The sequence below is a fragment of the Pelecanus crispus genome, chromosome 6 (assembly GCF_030463565.1).
Source record: "Pelecanus crispus isolate bPelCri1 chromosome 6, bPelCri1.pri, whole genome shotgun sequence".
Classification (NCBI taxonomy): Eukaryota; Metazoa; Chordata; class Aves; order Pelecaniformes; family Pelecanidae; genus Pelecanus; species Pelecanus crispus.
The window spans coordinates 46,002,849-46,017,567 of record NC_134648.1 but is presented as its reverse complement, the minus strand read 5'-3'; the positions used below and the strand labels follow the sequence as shown (position 1 = coordinate 46,017,567).

At 37.5% G+C, this 14,719-nt stretch overlaps 1 protein-coding gene across 1 annotated transcript in view; it reads left to right on the top strand.

Annotated features, from left to right (window-relative positions):
- SLC25A21 (solute carrier family 25 member 21) overlaps positions 1-14,719 on the top strand; it is a 264,171-nt gene that overhangs the window by 235,674 nt on the left and 13,778 nt on the right. Inside the window, exons 5-7 of the mRNA XM_075712910.1 lie at positions 4,371-4,430; positions 7,457-7,564; positions 12,534-12,698. Of these exons, the coding sequence (XP_075569025.1) occupies positions 4,371-4,430; positions 7,457-7,564; positions 12,534-12,698 (333 nt within the window). The remainder of the gene's footprint in view (positions 1-4,370; positions 4,431-7,456; positions 7,565-12,533; positions 12,699-14,719) is intronic.

Sequence of the window (14,719 nt, the reverse complement as noted above, 5' to 3'; positions counted from 1 at the left end):
TTTAATTCTTTACTCTATTCCTTTAAATTTTATGCTGTTCCTAGGACACCAGGAGGACTTTAAGTTACCTTGAGACATCAGCTATATTCTACATTAGAAGAATTCAGTGACAGAATAGGGCAGAACAGTAATGTCCTTGTAAGAACCTGGATACCGAAGCAATTTAATGTGAGATGTTACATGCCAGCACAATTTCTAACATCCAAAGTGAGGTTTGTACCCATGCTTTGACCTGAAGAGAATCCAGCTTGTCTCAGATTTCCACTAACCTTATTTGGATGTGACCCCAACCGAAAAGTCACTGCTTCCTTTGGCTCACTCTCGCCCTTTTATTCTTCTAATAGTTTTCCTCATTTTAACAGTCCCCAAGATGTCCCTTGTCCACTGCCAAACTGACTAGTGAGATTTAGAGAAAGACTATGTCCATGCCTATGGTTTTGAGACTTGAGAAGGCACAAAAGGTAGAGAGGCAATTTCTAGGTTCCAGCAGCCTTGTTTTGTGTTTGTCATGAACTTTTTTGAAAACTTGTAGTTATAGTGTCTTTTATATATCATAACAGTGTATAGAGAATGGACAAGGGAGAATTTGTACTAAGAAGAAATGTACTTGTGCTGCTGCAATATTGTATTTATCTGGTGTGGATATTTGCAAACAAAAATAAAGCTACTAAAATGAAGTTATTTAGCCCCCGTTATTCAGCTAAGTGTTGAAGATACAGCTTCACTTTTAGTCAACTACGTTCTCATGTTTGTCTTGCTATTTCTTTTTTTCTCTCTCTTTATTTCCCTTCTAAAAAGAAAGCTGGTATTTCTGGAAGACGAAAAGTCAAAGTTTATAACTTTATGTTAGATTGAACTTGGAGGAAAGAAGTGATGATGCCAATACAATGGTTAACAGATGAACTTTTGGGGCAAATTTATATTGTTCATGTGTTCCCAGACATCTTGTTTCAAGCATATATTTTTACCTTAGAGTTATTGAGACATCTGGTAAGTACTTTGGCTATTTTCTGTGTAACTTGAATTAAAGTGTATCTTTGCCAGATGGACAATGTTGGTTATTATATACACAAAAGCATGTTTTAAGTACATTTATTCCGAGATTTTTTTTTGTGCAAAGCTATTAACTTAATACAACTGTAGAAAAAAGACAAATTATGCTGTGTTTTTAAAAACATTTTGGGTGGACATACATGATATAAATCTATATGATATAGCTAGATACTTTTGGGCAAAAGTATGTATTGTATGTATGCTAGCCACTCTGGTACACCCAGCAACATTTATATTGAGTTTTATTGCTATTGATTTGTTTTCTTTAAAAAATGATATAAAACATAGTTACTATTAAATAGTTATTTTATTTATGACTCTAGGAAGCTATTTATTTTTAACGTAACGTTTTTAAGACCAAAAAATTGCTAGGTAATGTATTCTGCCTTTATTACAACCATTTTACAGATCTGTAACACTATGGAAAACATTAAGGAATACCAGAAATTCCATTAAAGGTTAGGAGGGTAACAATGAGTAGAAAGATGCTGGAGAGAGAATAAAGCAAACTTTATCACAATAAGAAATTCATTTAGTTCAGTGAAGTAAGTCACCCGCCCACAATTGACACTTTCTCAGAGACTTCCTTTTACCTATAAATTATCTTCAGTTATCCAAAAAGATAGACCTACAGTCTAAGTAACACTTACATCTTTTCTGATTACTGGCAGGGCCAATACAACAATTTTAAACACATTTGCAGGATGTTTGCAAGATTAGTGTTCAATCTGTACACTATTTGGAGATAATAATCCCTGCTGAGAATAAAAAAAAGTATTTATCCACTGGCCAGAGTATTAGTCCTTCAGTTTTCAGAATGTAACATCCTAATTTTGTATTAGGTACACATATTCCCTCCTGCTTTAAATGTGGTGGCATTATTAACACATTAACACCCACTTCTCTGATGTTTTGGTGTGATTCTAGTGACTTGTCATTTGAAGCAGGTCTTGGTTGAAAAGTGTTATTGACTTTGCCATAAGACAGGGTTCTAAACAAGTTAAAATGACAATGTGGTGCTTATTACTCGTGTTCCTGTACACATGGTTTATGTAAAAGCTGTTTTGGTCTGATAGGTCTGTGCTAACTGAGTCCTGAGGGACTGAGCTTGTCTTCTTTGGCTGAGACTCAGCACAGGTCACCCAGTCTTTCTGTTTCATCTGAAAAACTCTATTCCCTTATGTTTCTTACGATTCGCACATCTCCATTGACCTCATTTCCCATTGCCTTCCTCTCGTGGTGAAACAGTTTGATTGTCACATGCAAGGGCAGGTGCTATGTAAGGGTTCACAGCCTCACGTGTGGGAGCGAAAGGCACAGACTTTCAGGGGATCCCACCTTCATTTGAATCAGCTTGCTCTACACTAATCAAGTGTTACAAGACAACTTTGGAAAGTAGCCAGGAAAGTCAGAGGTTCTAGTTATTTACTTTTGCTATACAGGGATGTGACAGCTCTTGCTCTAGTAGATATCCACCTGCGCTGGTTCAGTCTTGATGAAGCTGTGACAGGTTTTTGTTGTTCAGTCCCATAATACTGGACACGCCATGTAAAAGCAACTTTTCTTTTGCACGCAAAGTTGTGAATGCTTCTTGGACAGATTACAGGGCTCACAAATAGTGAGCTGTAGTTACAGGCCTTGTATTGTTCCATGTGTGCAAACTGCAGGGAATAACACCTCCAGTATATTTGGGCTTACCCGGAATTCAGATATCTGCTCTTTATAACCTGCAAGAATTTCTGCTATCCTCATTCCCCATGCTAGAAGATGGTTTTCACTGCCCTCAGAAATGTCTTGTGTGGCATCAACCTGAACTGCTTTTTCAGTGGCTTCAGCAACATATTTGCAGAATATTAATTTCCAACAACGTGGGTTTGGTGGAGATGTGCTGTACACAGAAGCACTGGACTAGAAAGGATGTCTTAGATCAGCAAGCTAGTCCCCTGCCGTCCTATAATCTCCTTCATAAACTTCTCAACCTCTCTTTTACAGGTGATTAAGATTTTTTCCCCATTATTCTTATTGGAAGACAGTTTCAGGACCCCACTCCTTTGGTTGTGAGAAAGTTTCATCAGATTTCAAGCCACATTCTATTTATGAGTAGCTTTTACTTTTATACCCAATTACTTTATGTTACATATCTTTCCTTTCCTTATTTTTCATTGTCTTGCAGCATCTCTTTTGCTAGACTAAACAAGGCAAGCGTTTGTTCTCCTAAAGTCTTCATTCTTAAAAAAATCTTTATGTTCTCCTTATGGTCCTGGTAACCCTCTTTGGAATATACTGTAGTCTGTGTTCATCTTTTTTGAACAAGGGTGGCCAGTATTGTGTTTCAGAGGGCATCTTACCAATAATTTGTAAAATGTCACAAATACCCTTTCCTTAGAGTATACCTCGACTGATGTGTCTTAGACTTTGTGTCCACAGACAAGGAAATGGGCAGTGAAACTCTGTCTGCATGTGTCAATGGGAAGCTTCTTACTGACTTCAGTGTGGTCTTGGTTATTCTCAGCGCTGTTCTTGGAAGAACAAAGCTGTTAATTTATTCCGCTTTGATTTTTAGAAGATTTCACAAAAAGTATTCTGAAAATTAATGGATTTGGGTGGCAAGAAGTGTTAGGTTGCAAAGTGAACCATTAAAAAATAATCCAGCCACCAAGCCAGGAAACATGAAATTAATTATTACCGTACCCTTGATTGGTTTAGTGGTGGACTTGGTAGTGTTAGGTCAATGGTTGGACCTGATGATCTTAAAGGTCTTTTCCAACCTAAACAATTCTATGATTCTATGATTTACAGATGGTTGCCTTTCTCCATGTTGGTGCAGGTGAAACTGAGTTTCTTATTTCTTTCTTGAAGTTCAAACACAAGAGTACAGCTTTCAAAACTCATTCTCTAAGAAATCGCAGATGCTTAAAATTTCTGAGCACTACTGACTGAAAGCAGGCAATTGGGTGAAAGATTTATTTGTAAGGAGCAAAAACTAAAAGAAATGTGTCTGTTGACAATAAAAGGTTATAAAAATCTACAGACTTTCCATCTTCAAAATCTGCAATTACATCTCTCTGATGAGAAGTAGACTAATATCTGAGAAATGTGAAAGTGATTGCAGTATATTGTATTAAAGATGTGAAGGTGATTTCCTGGGAGAAAGGATAGTTTGTTACTACATTTATACCAGTATATGAAAGTTAGATGCTAGAGGAAAAGGTATCAGGATACAAGGTAGTGAAGCTCCACTGTAGTTTGGTTTTACTCCTTTGCATAAGTAACTCATAATTTTTTCAACGCAATTTCAGTCTAACTTTTATTTACAGTTTTTCACCTTTGAACAATACAAGAAGCTACTAGGATATGCATCATTACCTCCAGGACTGGTATGTATGGATACAGAACTTCATGTTCTAATTTAGTATGTGTATACTGAACAGTCCCATCCGTTTCCTCCTGTAGAAGGAGCCCAAAATTAAAGGGGCCAGTTCAACCAACAGTTTTTCAGAACAGACTTGGCCCTTGAAAACGTTGATAACAGAATTTATCAAGATGATAGTTATGTTAATTTTTATATCAAATGTCTTCAATATAATTCCCTAGAATGTCATAGCATCTGTTAACATGGATAGCAACAGTCACCATGGAAGAGTCTGTATGCAGTTTGTCATTCTTCATTCTTGCAAAATAACAAAAAAAGTTGAACATTATCAATTTTTATTTATTCATGTGATAGTGGCTACAGACCTCAACCTGGTATTGAAGTGCTATTCTGCAAGGCGCAGTGCAACTAGAACAAAAATATAGACCTCAGTCTTATTCTAAAGACTTTATAACAGAAACATAAACTATTGGTAGGAAACTGCTACTTCCTTTGAAGTCAATTGCAAAATTCCCTTATACGTCAGTGGAGTTAGGGTTTTGTCTCAAGAACATAACTTTTAAAAACAAAATACAGGACATACATACACACAAAAATGTTTTAATGCTAAAACATAGCTTACATATGTTGTCTGCATTCTCATATATAGGGCTTAATTCTGCTATGATACCATTTGGAATAAAAAACTTTTTATAAGAATTGCTACTTTCTGTGGTATAAGAATGTAAATATATGTTTTCACAATAATGGCATCACAACTGTAGGAAACAACTGATATCTTTATGGCTACGCTATAATGGGTTTTGTAATGAATGTTTCCCAATACTGATCGTGATAGTATTTTCAGAAAAATCTTGAAAAAGGGTGCACATAACTTATGTGGGAGCTGCTGGCCGGTTTTCCCTGAAATCATAAGGCTGTGTTTAAAGGTCATTTTTAACTAGTAAGTTGTTTATTTCTTGAAAATTTTCAGTAAGTTCTCATTCAATATTTCTACTTTAATCTGTTGCTTCCTTCCAGTTTACTTATTTTGCATTTGTTAAACATTTTTATCTCTGTAGAGTCTCCTGCATTTTTCTTATCATTATCAGTGTATCAGAACATTAAGCAAGACTAAAAATGTGAATTATCTGGAAGAGGCTAAATGCCCTCTTTCTTAAATAACAAACAATAAAATCCTGAACACCTGTATTTTAGCTTTCTTGGTCAAATGAGTTCTGAATTGGAATTTGTTTTATAGTTTTGGCTCTCAAGAGAGAAGTTTGTGATGACTGAAGGAAATATGTAAAATCTTGTCTTGTGAGAACAAATAACTCTCCACACCATGTGAACCAAAATGACATCAGAAAAAAATAAAAAAAGGACATTTGCTTTATCATTATTTCAGGTCTCTTTTCAACAGTATTGCTGCCATTTACATTTGCCTTCCATGGCAGCAACTGAATGGTCATGGAAGCATATTAAGTAGTTTAAAGCAAGTTTCCTCTTCCTCTTAATTATTCCACTGGCCCTATAGTTGTTTATAGTATCTCCTATTTTATCTTGGTTTTTTTTCAGCAGGATATTCTCTTCCTTAGATGTAAATAGGGAGGCTGATACGTGTTCTCTAGCAAGTGGAAAGAACAGAGTTTCAGGTTCCATAGTACACCATGACTTTTCTGGGAGGAAAATATGCTGGAAACTTGTAAACATGCAATAGCTGACCAAAAACTGCTCTGATTCATATAGTAGATGCAGCAACCATCAGACACCACTGACATTTTTAGTGCAATTCTATTATCATCGAGGCATTTTTGCCCCTAAGATAGCCGTGGTAGCGAGGGAAAAAGAAGACTGAGAGGGTCTAAGCTAGGCAGAAAGCTTCTAGGTGCCTCAACAGACGTCATATCAAGACAACATTTATTGTTAAAAGACACATGCATACATTAGTAACATCTTCCTGCTGGCTTCAGTCTCATTGTTGATGGTGAAAAGGATAGGTTATGTTCCCATCTCATACCGGAAAAATAGATTTGCTGGTAACACAGTGTTCTCCAGAGGCAGTAAGGCTGGAGCTAGCCACTACCCTCCTAACTTAACATTCTTCTCTTTCCTGAGCTCTCAAGAGTCCCTGCTCAAACCCCTCTGTATTGAATAAGTTATTTTTCTCACTATTTTTTTTTCTTTACCATGGGTTTCCTTGAATTTCAGCCAATGTACTCAGTATATTGTATTTTGGTCCTGGGACTCTTTTCAGCCCTTAGAAAGTTTGGAGATGTTAAAGTGAGGCAATAAATGTGTAAAATGATCACAAAAATTAACCCTTCTGAATTTTCTCAATTGACCTAAATATTTCAATATTCTTTTTCTGTTACAAATGAATTAAGGTATTTTAAAACGCTGTGTCATGATGGAAAGCAAAGCAGTGAATATCTCCAATTCTATGGGTGTAATGTACCAACAGCTTCTAAGTAAATGGAGTTAATTCATTCTTGCAGAGGATGCTGACATTTCCATATGTGCCACTCATTCCCCAGTGAACCTTTTCAGGATTGATATATTCTTAGGAGGACTTTTATTCTGCTTCCGCAATTTGCTTAAGTACTGCACTATTTTAATTTCTTACTTTTTTTTTTTTTAAATGTTAGTATTATATGCTTAATGGTCAGTGCAGAGCTTTTACTTTTTCCCCTGCTGCATAACTGTATTTATAGTTGTGTTTTTATTCAGACTCCACCCCAAGATAACATAAGGGCATTTTTTTTCCATGTTTTTGTAATAAATTGGTACCACAGTTTTTCTTCCAGCTGAAAAAAGCATTCATTGATGATGCTGTGACATTTTATTTTCTATTTTTTGGAATGTGGTTTATGGCTGTTGTCATGTTGTCTTCATGAACTGTCAGCACGTAATCAGGGACAAAGTTGTTTAGTAATAGAATACTGCTGCATTACTGTAATCTCACAGTTTGCATTGTATCATTCAGTTTCATAATCTGATGAATGGGAAATTTTACTCCTTAATTTTTAACTTTACTGTTAACTTTCCTAGGCATTTGCCGTTGCTGGCTTGGGGTCTGGGTTGACAGAGGCAGTTGTGGTTAACCCTTTTGAAGTAGTAAAGGTTACCTTACAGACAAATCGGAATGCCTTCACAGAGGTATGAGAATTGCTCCATTCTTCTATTTCTGCTTTATTAGGCATAAGGCACTTCAAAGTTCATATTTAGAGCAGAATGTCTATAATATATCAGGTTGATGCAAACGATTTTCCCACAAGCTTGACAGAAATGGAAAAAGAGAGAAGACACTCAGTAGACAATATCTTCAGATATGCATAGAGATGCACACAGTATTGTCAGCGGAGTCAGCATCTCCACTGTAAATATTGTAAATATTCTCTGCCTGAAGTGCACCTTCATCCCTCCAGAGTAGCCAGCAGCCCAGCACTGTGAGGAATTGTAATCCAAAAGTATGAACCTGAGCCCCTTGTACACAGTGCATTTGCCCCAGCAGGCTCCAGACTGCAAGTGAGCACCAAAGGTTAGCATAAAACAACACAGACCCATGCCCTAGCCAGGGTCCAGCTGGTGTATTTTATGTTAAAAATGTAGCTGATATATTTCAGAGTCTTGGGTGAAATTATTCCTATTATAGATCTTCACATTTATAAGCAAAACCCGGGAAACAGTTATATAATAAAGCACACCAATAATTTAAATCCCTGTTTCACTTCAGGGTTTTATTATCCAAATATTGTTTTGTTCAAAGAAGTCAGTGTGCAAAACTGACTTTGTCCACAGTTGTGGGTACTCCTGAAAGGGGAAGAAGATTAAACTGGAAAACAGTAATCAAAATCAAGTGTTCCCAGGAATGCACCAGCTTCGATTAATTTTAATATACAAAATGTTCCAGGCTAAAGTGAAGGAAAGCAGTCACATATAGTTCCTTCTTTCTTTTCTCAGTGAATAGGACTAACAATTGTCAAATCAGCTTTTTCAAAATCTTTTGAGAAATCAGCTGTACCATGGTAGAAGTGCCAAATCACATAAGCATGGCATGAAAAGGTTGGCTGAACCCCTGGTGATGGATGATTTTTGCATATTCTACTATTAAGTTTTGACTGAGTTAATACTTGCATGCCTTGTAGCACTCATCTGCACAAATTGAACCCTTTGGGGGGATGCACAGTAAAGAGATTTATCACCTGGCCATTTACATAAGCTGTTTGGGCCAAGCTCCTCAGGTACACTCTGGCGCAATACTGCCACTGATTTCCAATGTCATAGACTAGCTGGTACCTACTCCGTAACTCCTCCAGAGAGGCATTCTCTTTCAGAATAAATTTTAAAGCATTTGGTAAATTTCTGTTCAATTCTCAATGCATGCAGAAGAGATGTTTGGTTGCTCCAAGTCTCCAACCTAGACATTTTTTAACCGTGGGCAGCAAAGCCACTGAACTAGAGAGCTAATACAGTACAGGAGTAAAAAGGTTAGGATCCTGGAAGGAGAGAGACTGAAAGTGGGAGAAAGCAATGTGTGAGAGGATCTCTCTCTCAGGAAGGTGGTATGAAAAAATTATGGACTGCTACTGCTCCAGCAGTAGTACACTAAGCAGATATTCTGGATCTTTCTGCCTCACAGTTGTGAAGACACAATTAACCTATCTTAATAAAACCTCTGGTTCTGAGTATAAATACACCAGTATTATATTTTGAGCAAACTAGTTCCTGTAAAGTTGCAAGAGATCAATATATCCTTTTGTTTCATACATTTTAATTTTTTCCTCTATTTCAAACTTTATAAAAATGTCTGGGGTGTTTTAGTTAGTAAATTTTATGCAATTACTTACTTTAATTACAGCATCCCTTCCTTGCCGACCTTCAGAATACTCCAATAATCACAATTACAATCAATGTAGCTGTTCAAAAACATTCTGAGTTCTTTTGTTTTAGATGAATATTCTTTGGATTTAATTTAAATGCAGATTTTCACAAAATCCAAATAGTAGTGTATTATCATACAAATAAAATTGTAAAAGAATGATATTGGGACTCCACTAGGAACCTAGTTTACACTTAAAATATAAATAAAAGTGTCTTTTTGCCCTAATGAAAAAATCCAAGGGACTGAAGTTCTTAAATCACAAAGGTAGTGATAGATATCAATTTTTAATATATCTTTAAAAAAAGTGTTAGATTTTCACATTTTGCTGTAAATCAGGAAAACTCCAGTGACTTCATTACCATGATCTCAAGTTCTCGTTAATAATATGTTAAAGAACATTCCACAGTAAAGCATGTAAACTCAAGCCTATTGGGAGAAGCATGTGCATGTTCTATTATACAGTGTAAGGCAATGGTACGCTCATTTCATTACCACTCACTGTTTTTCTAAAAGGTTTAAGTAAAGTATGTGCCTATCCCATTGTGTAGCTTTCCTACTGTATGATGAAACCTAATGCAGGTCACATATTTCCTTGACTATTGTATTGAAATAATAAATATATCTTGTTTAAAAGGAACAAGGAAGAGCATGAACACATACACCCACACCCAGACTCCTGCACAACCCCAAAGTAAATATTCACACACTGCGGTGACAGTTGAATTATTCTGTGGTACCAGATCATCTTTCTAGGGCTGATAGGTTTAAAGAGGAAGGCCACTATAAATCACATATCAGAACTTCTGTAATGTGGATTGCTACAGGTAAAAATAATGGTGACTTTTTGTTAAGGTAAACTGCTAGAAGGCCCAACACCTTGTTTGTTTGGTTGGTTTTTTTTCTTTTCCCTGTAGCTATGGATAACTCACTGGCTACAGAAGCTGGTGTGGTAATAAAAATCTTCTCACCTAACTTAAGAGTTGTGATTAATTAAACAAATAGAAGTTTCTGCTTTATGATGAGAAGAATCGGACTCCAGATTCCACTGACTAGGTGTCTATTAAGTATAAGTCAACAGCTGTGTGAAGTTAATTAAACTCTAGATGTTTATACAATAAATTCCTCCATCTGAATTAGTCATCCTAAGGTCCTTCCATCATCAGTGATGAAACACAGACCTTCTATGGCTTGATCAGCTGACATTTTAGATGCATACTTTGGATGAAGTAAATTGCTGTCTAGGAGAGCCCCCTTTATTGCTGAAGGACTGAAAAAGGGAGTCTTTTTGAGTAGCTCAGATGTAGATGTAGGCATTGCAGGTATCTACGTTTGGGCTGATGAATCCAATCTCAGGTGTTCAGCAAGTGATAGGCTTCCCCTCTGAGTCATTAGTAAATCCAAATTCAAGATGAGACCAAAGGATACCTTACTCTTGAAAGTTGCTGTATTCAGCTTAAATCACCTTATTCAGGACCACTAGTTATTTTTAAAGATCTAATCCTCATTTTTTGTGCATGAGAAAGGATGTTATTGCTCGTATCTGGACCATATTCCATGCTGGGAATCTGCATCTTAGAATACATTCTGATTTGAATCCTTGAGGGTAGTTAGAAAAGTAAACTACAGTAAAATGTATACAGAGCATTAACAGGATAACATTAGTTACTAAATGTGAAAAAAACAGAATGAAACTTAGTATTAAAGACTAAACTTGTCAGTTACCTAAATAAGCAGTCATATGCTGTGTCAGATATACTAGGCATCGTTTGGCTGATGCTGTGGTCTACCACAGTGCTATTTTGAAATGCTATTAAACAAGTGTATTGAAATTAGCAGTGTTCACAGTGTTGTAGTCAAAATTCTTCTATATTTTCATGTTTGAACCTCCTAGTGGAAGTCACGTTTTGCCTTTCTAATTAAATATTTGATTACCCAGAGCTGGCTTTATGCTTTGGAGAAAGCCACACTCAAGTCAACAACTTTTTTGGAAGGAACTTTTCTATAATTCTGCTAAAAAGAAATCTAAAATGTTCAGAAGGGGAACACCTGATTCTGAGTATCACAGTATATTGGAAAACAGGTCAAATATGTATGTAGTCAGGCAGATCCTGAGGAACTGATCGTTATATAAGTGGATTCTGAGGAAGTATCTTCCTTTCTGCCTTTCATTAAATGGAAGTTGGCTGACTAAAATGATTCCTGTGCCTTTTGGGCATTATTTTCAAAACAGGGTTTCTAAAGTCAATTTCCTAAATCTGTACCTTGGAATTTAAATGGGTGTTCTGATTTTCAAAATCTCACTACACTTTTTAAGTCAAATAATTCATTAGGAGGACAAAACAGGATTTCCAGTTGAATGCTTAAAAAAACAAACAAACAAACAAAAAACCCCACCTTCTTTTCAAGATTTTCAGCACTAGAAGAAGAAAGTTTAGCATGTGATCTGGTTTTACAAACTGCTGTGTACCCAATAACTCCTTCAAAAGTCAGTGTTTTAAAGCAGTTGTTTGCATTCTTAACAGCATGAAGAGCCTCAGAAGATCCAGAAGGGTTCCCAGACAGTATATATGCCTTTTGTCACCTTTCAACCCTATTCCTAATGTTGAATCTGGAAACCGCTGAACTGATCTTCAACACAAATACTTACAAGCCTCCCTTGCTGCTCTAATTTGTGGCTCCCGAGGACTTGCTTCCCTAACCATAATGGAAACAGGAAAATTTCCTGTTCCAATTCTCTCCCTTTTATCACTCCCTCACCATGCATATTCCTGTGACATTGGTTTTACTAGAGAAGCTGTTTTTATCTTCTTATTGTCCAGAATAATTGTTATATACTCTAGTTGTGTAAGGGTTTCATCTGTCGTAATCTTAACAGTTCAGCATAAGAAAACTATTGTGAAAATCACACATTCGAAGACGCATGTAGCTCTATAAAATTGGGGGGGGGTATTATGATTTTAAGACCTTTCTCTTTGGTTTAGGGATCCTTAGTCTTTTACAGTACTCAAGTCATGCTTCCATCTTTTTTCTGCAATCAGAAAAATAAGGAATCTTCTTTTTTTTAATGAAAGTTGTGATTTTTACATGATCACAGGAAAAGGAAAATAACAAATATGGTGAGACTTAAGATAAAATTACAAGAATTGGCAACACTGTGTTTGTCAGCAGGATTGAATTAATGCTATGGTTATTGTTTTCTTTTTGTAAAGATGATCTCTTCCTTTTTTTGCTTAACCTGTGTAGCAACCATCTAGCTTTGTTCAAGCTTGGCAGATCATTAAAACTGATGGTCTGGGCTTCCGAGGACTCAACAAAGGTCTTACTGCAACACTGGGCCGTCACGGAGTTTTTAACATGGTTTACTTTGGATTCTACTTCAACGTGAAAAACATTCTTCCAGTCAATAAAGTAAGTTCTTCATACAATGCAATAGACAAACAGATAAGAGGTTTGGCAATTTAATTAGCACTGTATTTTTCTGTGCAAAGCTGTGGTATTTAGTAATAAACAGTGACTAACCTAGCTCTCTGATTTGCAGAAATCTTTAGAATTTTAATGGGAGCAAACCAAGGATTTGTGCTTCTCACTTTTTAAGCAAAGCTGAGTATAAATAAAGTAGTCATGTTTGAATTCTGATTTTCATTAATTTCCCTTTATACCATGGTAGCAATGTAAAAAGGCAGAAATTGGGATACAGGTACATTATGCTTATGTTAGGTACGTATGCACTTTTTTGTGGTAAACTGGCTTAGAAGAGAAAAATCAGTTTCTAGAACTTCTTTCAGTATTCACAAAGTAAAGGGCAAAGCTTGAGGAGATGGCAGAGCTGCAGTATGTAGGGTAGTCTGGTCATGTGCTGGGCCTGTTTACTCAAAAGAGAGTTCAACCTTGAACTGTTGTTGAAGTGTTGAAGGACAACAGGACAGATTTAGGAGGTGATGCGAGACAGCCAGCACAGATTCACCAAGGGCAAGTCCTGCCTGACTAACCTAGTGGCTTTCTATGAAGGAGGACAGTATCAGTGGACAAGGGACAAGCAACAGATGTCATCTATCTGGACTTCTGCAAAGCCTTAGACACAGTCCCCCACAACGTCCTTCTCTCTAAATTGGGGAGATACGGATTTGACGGGTGGGCTGTTCAGTGGGTAAAGAATTGGTTGGATGGTTGCATGCACAGAGTAGTGGTCAACAGCTCAATGTCCAAATGGAGACTGGTGACAAGTGGTGTCCCTCAGGGGTTCGTACTGGGACCAGTGCTGTTTAATATCTTCATCAATGACATAGACAGTGGTATTGAGTGCACCCTCAGGAATTTTGCAGATGACACCAAGCTGAGTGGTGCATTTGACACACCAGGAGGATGAGATGTCATCCAAAGGGACCTGGACAAGCTGGAGAGGTGGGCCTGTGTGAACCTCATGAGGTTCAACAAGGCCAAGTGCAAGGTCCTGCACCTGGGACAGGGCAACCCCCAATATCAATACAGGCTGGGGGATGAAGGGATTGAGTTCAGTCCTGTGCAGAAGGACTTGGGGATACTGATGGATGAAAAGCTGGACATGAGGCAACAATGTGCGCTTGCAGCCCAGAAAGCCAACCGTATCCTGGGCTGCATCAAAAGAAGCGTGGCCAGCAGGTCGAGGGAGGTGATTCTGTCCCTCTACTCTGCTCTGGTGAGACCTCACCCGGAGTACTGCGTCCAGCTCTGGGGCCCTCAGCACAAGAGGGACGTGGACCTGCTGGAGCGGGTCCAAAGGAGGGCCACAAAAATGATCCAAGGGCCAGAGCATCTCTGCTATGAGGAAAGGCTGAGAGAGTTGGGGTTGTTCAGCCTGGAGAAGAGAAGGCTGTGGGGAGACCTTGTTGCGGCCTTTCAGTACTTAAAGGGGGCCTATAGGAAAGATGGGACAATCTTTTTAGCAAGGCCTGTTGTGACAGGACAAGGAGTAATGGTTTTAAACTAAAGGAGGGTAGATTTAGACTGGATATAAGGAATAAATTTTTTACAATGAGGGTGGTGAAGCATTGGAACAGGTTGCCCAGAGAGGTAGTGGAGGCCCCATCCCTGGCAACATTCAAGGTCAGGTTGGATGGGGCTGTGAGCAACCTGATGTGGTTAAAGCTGTCCCTGCTCACTGCAGAGGGGTTGGGCTAGATGACCTCTAAAGGTCCATTCCAACCCAAAGCGTTCTATGATTCATCCATATGGGAGGGAGCCAGCCCAAAACAGGAGTTACAGGGTCATGTACAGGGGCTTTATGTAGTATGTCTTATGAGTAAGTTAAAAAAAAAGAATCTTTATAGCTCAAATTTCACTTGAAGCAATTTTATTCGATAGTCTTATATTTCTTTTCCTTTCCATAACAAAGGAAACATTTCCCTTTACAACAAAGGGAAATTTTACTAATGAAAATGTGGTAATACTGA